The following is a 10,004-nucleotide window of genomic DNA, read 5'->3' on the forward strand; positions in this document are numbered from 1 at the left end:
AATAACTCGAAACAAAACCTAAACCCCCCCCCCAAAAAAAAAACCCCAAAAGAACCCAGAAAAATCAGCCCTGGAGAGCACAGAACTGTGGGAATAAGAATATTCTTATTGAATTGAGTGTTAAGGGAACGTGAAGAGGAAATTAAGAATTAAGACGAGTCTTACTTAACTCAGCAGAGTTAAAGATCCCAACCGCCTTCAGGCCAGGGGTTTCCTGCTTTTGGGGGGGATTCTTGGGGCACAGAACAGAGCTGGGCACACAAAGCTGGGCACAGGACAGAGCTGGGCACATCACAGAGCTGGGCACACAGAGCTGGGCACAGAACAGAGCTGGGCACACAAAGCTGGGCACAGAACAGAGCTGGGCACAGAACAGAGCTGGGCACACAAAGCTGGGCACACAGAGCTGGGCACACCACAGAGCTGGGCACAGAACAGAGCTGGGCACATCACAGAGCTGGGCACACCACAGAGCTGGGCACACAGAGCTGGGCACACCACAGAGCTGGGCACACAAAGCTGGGCACACCACAGAGCTGGGCACACCACAGAGCTGGGCACAAAACAGAGCTGGGCACACCACAGAGCTGGGCACACAAAGCTGGGCACACCACAGAGCTGGGCACAGAACAGAGCTGGGCACACCACAGAGCTGGGCACAGAACAGAGCTGGGAACACCACAGAGCTGGGCACAGAACAGAGCTGGGCACACCACAGAGCTGGGCACACCACAGAGCTGGGCACAGAACAGAGCTGGGCACATCACAGAGCTGGGCACACAAAGCTGGGCACATCACAGAGCTGGGCACATCACAGAGCTGGGCACACAAAGCTGGGCACATCACAGAGCTGGGCACACAGAGCTGGGCACAGAACAGAGCTGGGCACACAAAGCTGGGCACACCACAGAGCTGGGCACACCACAGAGCTGTCCCCTGTCCCTGTGCCCCCAGGTGAACGGCTGCCTGCTGGACCCCGTGCCTCCCGTGGTGATGAGGAAAGGATGCCAATCCCTGCCCTCCAGCATGATGGAAACCTCCATCGATGAAGGGATAGAGACGGAAGGAGAGGCAGAGGAGGACCCAGCCCAGGCCTTCGCTGCCCTGCAGGCAGCTCGAGGGGGGAAGAGGCGTCACACCCTGGCTGAGGTCACCAACCAGCTGGTGATGGTGCCAGGCACAGGTACAGCGCTCCGGGCTCATTTCCTCCCTCAGCTGGGCATGGAGAACAGGAGCGTTTATCAGTACGAGGCGCTTGGTATTTGCTAGAAAGGACAAAAGGAAATAAAAACAAAACAAAATGCCCCAAAATCTGCTGTTGGGAAGGTGTAAAATCAGAGCAGCGAATTTGTGGGTGATTAAACTCATGTGCAACCCCAGCAGCAACTGGGAAATGGGGCAAAACTGGCTGCTTTTACAGCTGAATGTCCCCAAATCGTTCATCCCCTAAAGATGAGCTGGCAGAGGACAGTGGGGAAATAAAACCCTCTGCACTCCAACACCAGTGAGGTGACCAAGCCTTTCAGGCTACACTTTTGTCAGGATTATCTATGGGCAAAAAAAAATAAATAATAAAACCCCCTAAACACTTTCCAGACAAGCCAGTGAACATCTGCAGAGTGGCTGATCGCTGCAAGATCCTGCAGACACCAGCAGCAAACCCCAATCATTGTACTGCGAGTTTTACTTGACAATTCCTTTGTCAAAACTGATTATTTTTTTGGCTGTTCACTCTAAGATAGCCGCTGTTGGCAGGAGTAGCTTGAGTCAAAGGCAGCAGCAGTTTGTCCCTTCGTGGTACAGGAGCCCATCGCAGTCTGGGGAGGAGATCTCCTGTCCCAACGGGGAGCAAAGCTCCCAATCAGTGCCACCGATTCCCGCTTTTCTCCTCTTTAATTTTGTTTGTTTGTTTTTTGTCCCAGGGAAAGTCTATTCCTTGGACGAGAACTCCTCGCTGGGCAGCATCGACTCCGAGTACGACATGGGCTCGGCGCCGAGGGACCTGAAATTCCTGGGAGAGGCTCCCTCCCTGAAGGAGATGGTGCTGAGCAGCCAGCAGCCCCCGCGGGTGACGTCCCCGTTCCTGGGGCTCAGGCCCGCCAACCCGGCCATGCAGGCGCTGAGCTCCCAAAAACGAGAGGCTCACAACCGCTCCCCCGTCAGCTTCCGCGAGGGCCGCCGGGCCTCCGACACCTCCCTCACCCAAGGTACCTCCGCTGCCCTTGGCGCCCTGTGCATCATTCGGGGTTTCTGTGCCCGCGTCGGCTCCGGCCGGGCGTGACAGAGGGCTCCAGACGCGGCGGTGTCTCGTCGGGACTCGGTTGTTTGTTGGTTTTTTTTGTCTCCCGAGGTGGGAGATCTGTCTAGCGAGGCAAGAAAACGGCTGCTTGTGGCTCAAGGGGTTTTAAACAATAAGCAAAAGCAATTAAAACCCTAAGTTGTTATCGTTCGTGACACAATTAGATCGCTCGATGTCCGCAGTGTGGGCCTGCGTTAACCAGTTAGAAAAGAACACCCAAACCTGAGAGGGAAGAGAAGGACTCAGGCAATGCCCAAATCCCTCCATATTGTCCCTTTTATATATATATATATATATAACTATATTCTCTATCCTAAAACCCCAAAAATATTAAATAATATGTTGTTTGCACTTTTGACTTTATAATGACTATTTAAGGCTTGCAATGCGGACGTTTTTTTTACTTAATTACAGAAAACCACCTAAATCAAGGAAGAAGAGGGTGAAGACGAAGGACTTAGACAATGCCCAGAATCCTCCATCTCAATTCACATGTATTCCTAGATACTAAAATCTAAGTTGTTCACCCTGTGAGGTCACACACTTCTATTCAAGCTACGCACCCACAGCCCCAGTGCTCTCGCTCAATCTCAAGCTTGTCCTAAGGCCTCAGGTGAAATGTGGTGCTTGCTGGAGGGTCAGCACCTTTTAACACAGAAAGCCTGAAGTTTTCAGCCTCCAGAGCTCCAACGGTCACTGAGGATTTCGGGCTCTCTGTGCTGCCAGGCACTGACCCCCCAGCAAACACTGCACTGGACCTGAGGCCGTGGAACAGCTTCCAAAATGGAGTGACAGCGCTGGGATTGTGGGTGTGGAATTTGGATAGAAGTGTGTGATGTCACAGGGTGGAAAACTTAAGAGTTGAAGGCTTTAGAATACAGTAATATATAGAGAGCAATATGGAGGATTTAAGGTAGAGGCTAAGTTCTTCTTTTTCACCTTCTTCTTCATGTGTCTGGGTGGTTTTTTGTAATTGCATTTGCATTGAGGACCACGGGTGGTTGGTTATGGGGTTAAAAGTAAAAATAATTAGGTGTTATTTCATAATTGGACAGATTGTCCTTGCATGGACTTTGCAGAGATAAAAACTCCGTTTTGCACCTTGTTAGTTAGAATGCTGCAGAGCTCACGGTTTGTCAGACTGTGCTATAGATAAGAATTAATAAACATCAGAGTCCAAACATAAAAATATCATCTCATGCACTTAATCCTCACTTTGGCAAGGCTGAAAAAAAGCCAGAACCTCAACACCCTGTGGGAATTCCAGGCCCAGAAAATCTTCAGAATCTTGTGCATGCAGGCCCAAATAAAACAAAAAAAAAGAATTCAGAGTTTGACATGAGACCTTGGAAAATGTGAGTTTGTGGTTTAGATAGAAGCACGTTAAGCTAAGCAAGTTTTAAAGATTAAAAGTTTAAGATAGAGGAGTAGTTATAAAGGTAATAAGAAGTCTTAAGGTGTAGTACTGTCAGTTCGTGTGTCATGAGAGGATTGTTCAGGAGAGTTTGCGCTGCAGCAGAGATCTGTAAGAAATTAATTAATTAATTAATTAATTAGAGATTAGGGTGAGAGTAAAAACATTCTTTGTGGCAGTAGTTTATTGGCCAATTAACCTTTAAAAGACCTCGTAACTTGTGGTCGTGTGACCACTGACCAGGGACTTTTGGCCTATGGTGAGGACGTTCTCACCCTTCAATGAGACTGAGCAATAAATAATGCTTAGAAACGTCTCTCATAAAACCCCAGCCTTCCTCTGCATCAAGAATTGTTCTGTTCAGTAGCAACAATCTGTTTGAATAATCTGGTTTAATAATAATAATAATAATAATAATAATAATAATAATAATAATAATGGCACCCAGACCCAGCAGGAAGTGCCCTCTGTGCTCAGCAGCCACGCCACGGCTCGGTTGTCACCCGGCTTATCTCCTGTGCTAAGCAGAAAATCAAATTATTCTGACAAGGGGTTTGGGTTTTTTTGCTCATCTCCTCTCCAGGAATTGTAGCATTTAGGCAGCACCTCCAGAACCTGGCACGAACCAAAGGAATCCTGGAGCTGAACAAAGTCCAGCTGCTGTATGAACAAATGGGGTCAGAGGAGGAACCTTCTCTGACATCAGCTGCCACTCAGCTGCAGGACCTCATCAACAGCCCTGCACAGGTACCTCAAGCAGAAATCGAGCTCTGTCTTAGTGCTTTGGGGCAGATCAGGAGAGGATGAGGTGGTGTGGAAAGCTGGGAAGAGGTAATTTAGAGATAAATTCTCTATTCCCCTTTCTGCCTTGGACTGGAGAATCTGCGGCTTTGTTTGACCCGTCCTGGCGGTGTCAGTGAGTGTCAGCTTTCCAAACCCAACAGCCATTGCTCTCCGGCTGAAGGGTGGTTTGGATTTAGCTCCACCTTTTCTTGGTGGAGCGGTGATTGCAGGAAGCGCTCACAGCCTGACCTGCAGAGCGAAGCATCAAAGAGCTGCCCATGAGTGCACCCCTGGAACCTCTGGCAGGGGAAAATCCTTGCAGAAAGGGCTAAGAGAGCCTTTTCTGGACGTGTTCCTGTTCCCTCTGCAGGAGGAAGGCTCTCAGCAGCAGCAGCAGCAGCAGCAGGAGGCTCCAGCCGCTTTCCCCAGTGGTGCACAGCCCCCGCTCTTGTCCCGAAGGCAGAGTTTGGAGACTCAGTACCTGAAACACCGGCTGCAGGTACCCCTGTCCTGTGCTGCGCTGCCCTGCCCTTCTCTGCCCTGCCCTGCTCTGCCCTGCCCTGCCCTGCCCTGCCCTGCCCTGCACTGCTCTGCCCTGCTCTGCCCTGCCCTTCTCTGCCCTTCTCTGCCCTGCCCTGCCCTTCTCTGCCCTGCCCTGCTCTGCCCTGCACTGCCCTGTCCTGCTTTCTATGGAAGGAAAGCTTTCCATAGATTTTTATGGCACGAACTCTCCTGTAAAAATACTGTCTAAGGGTTGGAAGCCAGTGGGCAGCATTATGGGTTTAGAGAGGGGCTCTGTGGACAGCTGGGTAGTTAACAGGGGTGGAAAATCTTACTCTTGCTTTCTGGACTAATTCATTAAATCAAAAGCCATTTAAACCAGCTCTGCTTTCTCTGCAGAAGCCCACTCTGCTCTCCAAAGCTCAGAACACTTGCCAGCTCTACTGCAAAGAACTGCCCCGGAGTCTGGAACAGCAGCTCCAAGAGCACAGGTGAGAATCCCCCAAATTACGCATTAAAATTACTCTCAAGAGTAATAAGAGAACTGGAACTCTCTTTGTCCATTTAGAACCTATCTGAGAAAGGAAAGCTTCGCTTCAAAACTTGTTTTGAAAGCGAGAACAACTCCTGCCACGTGTTTACAAATTTCTCTGCCTGATCTTCAGCTCCCAAATTCCCCAGAGCAGTGAACAGCGGGCTTCAAAATACAAACGCGGTTCATCTCGTTCTTAACAAACTGAACCAAACAGTGCGCGGGGTTAGCTTAAAGACTTGATAAAGTTACCAAAGGAGGTCTGTGATAACGCTGAAAGGTGCTGACTTTGATGTGCTGCTAAAGCTAACGAGCAGCAGGATTGCCCCGGAGCGCTCGGGGCTGTGCGAGTGGTGCAGATGGGCAGAAATAACCATTTTTGTGTCCCGGCTGCAGGCTGCACCAGAAGAGGCTGTTCCTGCAGAAGCAGTCCCAGCTGCAGGCCTACTTTAACCAGATGCAGATAGCCGAGAGCTCGTACCCCCGAGCCCTGCCCTGCCCCGAGGAGCTGCAGCCGCAGCAGCAGCAACAACAACCGCAGCCGCAGTCGCAGCAGCAGCAGCAGCCGCAGCAGCAGCCGCCGCCAGCCCAGTTCAGGCTGCAGCAGCCCCTGAGCCCCGTGCTGGAGCCTTTCCTGCGGCCGTTCCCCAAGCTGGAGCCGCCCAGCCCGTCGCGGCTGTCCCCCCCGGGGCAGGGCCAGCTGCAGTTCCCGTACCAGACTGGAGAGCTGCCCTCGGCCGAGCAGTGCCACGTCCCCGCGGGCGCTGCAGCCTCGGCCGAGAGCCAGAGCAGCTCCGCGGAGGCGCAGCCCGGCTACGACCCCCTGCCCCTGGCAGAGCTGCCCGGACTCTTCGATTGCGAGATGATGGAGGCTGTGGATCCGCAGCACGGAGGTTACGTCCTGGTCAATTAACGCCCAGGGCACGGGGAGGGGAAGGACAAACGGAGAGAAGCATGTGAATTTTTTTTTTTTTTGGTTGTGTTTTTTTTTGTTCTTGGGGGTTTTTTTTCCGTTGGGTTTTTTTGTTGTTTTTTTTTTTCCCCCCCACCCCCGTTCCGACCCCTCGTCGGAAAATTCGTGGTGGTTTTTCGAGCCTTGGATTGACGGGAATTTAAAAAAATCCACCTGGCTGGAAGAGAAATGAAAAGCAGGAGGTGTTTGGCACCGGTGGCGGGGGCTGGAGAACGCGGAGTGCAGCTCCATCCCACAAAGTCTGCGTAGAAGGAGGCAAAGAAAGGTGAATTGCAGAGGAAGGAAACGGCCCCTTCTAAAAGAATTCGGGGAGTTTGTCAGCACCCATCGGACATGCACTTGGAGAGAGGAGAGTGAGTGCACACCTATCACACTTCTTGGCAATAAAAGCAATAGTTTTCATTGAAATTCAGGGTAGATTCGGGTCTGCGCTGATGGCAACTGAAATCCTCTGGAGAACAGGAGCACGAGGTGGAATTCAAGGGAAGTTGCGGATTTCGGTTGAGCTCCTGGTCTGGAACTACTCCGTGGCCAGCCCTGAGCGTCTCAGGCACCTGAACAGGATTTCCCAGGCCTGCCAAGGAGCTCTTCACTGCCTGCCGAAGGAATCTGGAGCAAAGGGACGCCCTGGCTTTGCCAAAAGGAACCTGGGACAGTGTGGAGAGACCTCTGGGTGGGGATGGGAATTCTGGAGGATCAAGGACAAGCCAACGGAGACAGAAGGTAAGAGAGCCATGAGAGAGAGAGAGAGCAAGAGCTGCAGGAAATAGCATTAAAAATAATAATAATAAAATCCACCTGAGTGGCTTTTGAAATCACCCCCTTTTTGCAGGAGGGTTTTGTCCTGGAGAAGTTCTGCTCGCTGGAAAGGATCCACCTGTCCCTGGGTTGCATTTAAAAAAAGAAAAAACAAACAACAAAACAAGCAAACAAAACTGTGTTTTGAATTTGCAGTATGTGTTGCTGGTGGTTTCTTGAGCTTTGTATATTTGGATAATTATTTAGGGTTTTAGAACTTTAAGGATAAAAAAAAACAAACAATGAGCTTATAAAAAGTTTAAAAAAAAAAACGAAACACCCCTGTGAAGTGATAGTGCTGTGCCTTTTTCAGTTCTTTATCAGCCTACATGCTTTTTTTCTGAAGGAAGTAGACAATACCCCATTTATGTCCCTGCCGTGGCCAAAGTCCCTTCAGAGCACACGTCCCACCGTGTGGGACATGTTTAACTTTCTTAGTGTTTGAGTGGCTCATGTATATAGGACACTGAGAGTATCACAGCAATATTTCAGCATCAAACTGTTGGTGTGTCAACCATTTCTAGGGACGCTCCAGCTCCGCCAGGAGTTGTGCCTCCAGAACTTTCCAGCCATGAAATCCAAGTCGTAGGAAGGGGGGGGATGGCTCAGGGAGCTGCAGGAAGCTGAGATCTCCAGTTTGGGGTTTGTCTCTGACCCTGAAGTGTCGTGGGCCAGGCCAGTGGCCAGCTGGCCAGGCCAGCCCTTTCCTGAGCGAACATTAAAGCACAATTGCAGCTTCATCAAAGCACAAAGAGCCAGAGGAACTGTGCTGAGCACACCAGAGTTTGCTGGAGGGTTTGGTCTTCGATACTGCGAATCCCCAGGGCGGAGGGAGGTGGATAATCAGCGTTTACAGCAATAAGACCGCACTCAAACACGGCAAAGGAGGAGTTGAGCCACGCCGTGTGAAGGGAGGAAGGGTTTAACAGGGCAGCAGGCGCCCGGTCCCTGTGTGCGCAGGTAGAGACAACTCCTGTTCCTGAGCCTGCTCTGACGCTGGCCCAGGGCAAGAGTGCTCCGCTTCTGCCTCTGCTCTCACAGGGATTCTCAAGGCAGCAGCAGCAGAGTTTAAGGAACAGGGCTGAGGAGACAGAGATGGCCAGAAAGCTCTGCTTTAAACGGCTGAGAGCAAAGGGTTCTGTTGCGTGGTTTCCCTTCGAAAGGAAACGCACAAACCCAGCGACACCTGAAGGGAAACAGCCTGACAAAAACTGCAGCAGAACAGGGCAGGAACAAAGGGGAAGCAGAGTCCTGTCCTTTCACTCCTCCTTCCCTGCCCCACGGCATCACCCGTGCCTTGTGGGGTGTGAAATGTGTCCAGACGCTCACGGAACCGGGCAGTGCTGCCAGGACAGGCGGCGCGCTGGAGACAGCCCCGGTGCTGCTGCAGGAGCTGGCGGGCTGCCAGAACAATAACCACTTCCTTCCCCATCCAGCTCCAGGATCCTGCACGTTTCAGGACCCAAAAGATAAAAATAATTCCCTTCTGGAGTTGTGCGGTTCATTCATTTATCAGGACGTGCCAACCAGTCTGAGCTCCTCTGAGCTTTGCAGTGCTGGGCAGGGGGAAGCTGCAGTATTTTTTTAATGTAGTTTAGACCGACTCTTTCCCCTCAGCCAAAAGCATATTTAACATTTCATGTAATTTCCTTTAAGCCAATTAGGACGAAAAGGCTTCTGAAGCCTTCTCATACAGAGAGGATCCATTGGGCACCACTTCCCACTCCTTTGAAGTGGCTTTTTTGTTTCCAATCTGTTCTGTTCTAACATTAGAGAACTGTGTACACTACTGTTAGAGTAATTATTAGCTTTATTATCTTGTACTACAGCCTCCTTTGAAGAGACTTTGGTGTGATGTATATGGGGTACAAATTTCATACGGAGAAAAGTGCAATATGTGTGTGTGTGGTATGTTCTTTAATGTATTTTTTTAAGGATTTAGAGGGTTTAGTCTCTGCTTTGGGATAAATGCACTAGTTTTGTGAGCTCCAGTTTGGCAAGTTCATCTGTAGTCTTTACATGCAACTGATCTGCTGGACTCTGTAAAGCAGTTACAGTGTATTAATACAAAAATAAAGAATATGTGCATTTCATTTTTTAAATTTCTAGTGAGCTAAAGCAGCGCCTGCCACTCTTGTCTTCATTAGGGTCAAGTTATTTTCTCTCTGGGGCACCGAGACAATCGATGTCTGCTGCAAACACTGGATTTTCTAGGCTGAGGTTTGTTTCCCTCCTGGTCCTGACCCACTTGGGGTTGTTGGTACCGCTGACTTTTGCCAAATACGAATTTTTAAAGACTGGAAGAACGTGGTGCCACAGGATCGGCACGGCACGTTGCACTTTTCATTGGTAGAAGGCTCATTCAAAATTAATTAAAATGAGATGAAAATCCACTGGAAAAATGCTCAGCAGCTCTTGTTTTAACGTCACCAGTGACATTCCTGTGACCCTCATGCTTCCCGCTGACACCAGAGTGAGACGTTTGGAGATAAAGTGCAAAGGTTAGTGGAGAACCGGTGGGTTCCCCTGTTCCCCCACCCCAAAACCGCTTTTGGGTGGTGACTCAGCCCCAAACAGCCACGGGGACACAGAACCCTTTAACCAGGAGACCTCAGCTGACCTCCCAAGCTGTGTGCAGGACACTCCCTCCGTCCCTGCCGCCCCCAAAGGCACAGGCTAAGCCATCCTTATCCCGCTGGAGACA

General features: G+C 50.4%; 1 protein-coding gene across 3 annotated transcripts in view; it reads left to right on the forward strand.

Annotated features, from left to right (window-relative positions):
- The window catches only part of SIK2 (salt inducible kinase 2), a 33,477-nt gene extending 23,926 nt beyond the window's left edge, over positions 1-9,551 (forward strand). The window contains exons 10-16 of one of the 3 annotated variants that reach the window (XR_005703925.2): positions 955-1,183; positions 1,923-2,207; positions 4,297-4,460; positions 4,867-4,995; positions 5,397-5,488; positions 5,926-7,225; positions 9,448-9,551. Coding sequence is in view for 1 of the 3 variants with exons in the window: in XM_040085104.2 (XP_039941038.1) it covers positions 955-1,183; positions 1,923-2,207; positions 4,297-4,460; positions 4,867-4,995; positions 5,397-5,488; positions 5,926-6,442 (1,416 nt within the window). In the remaining 2 variants the exon portion in view is untranslated. Of the gene's footprint in view, positions 1-954; positions 1,184-1,922; positions 2,208-4,296; positions 4,461-4,866; positions 4,996-5,396; positions 5,489-5,925; positions 9,403-9,447 lie in introns of those variants that run through there. The other 2 variants (XR_005703924.2, XM_040085104.2) reach the window with 2 other exon arrangements.
- Positions 9,552-10,004: the final 453 nt, after the last annotated feature.

The sequence above is a fragment of the Hirundo rustica genome, chromosome 23, assembly GCF_015227805.2.
Source record: "Hirundo rustica isolate bHirRus1 chromosome 23, bHirRus1.pri.v3, whole genome shotgun sequence".
NCBI lineage: Eukaryota > Metazoa > Chordata > Aves > Passeriformes > Hirundinidae > Hirundo > Hirundo rustica.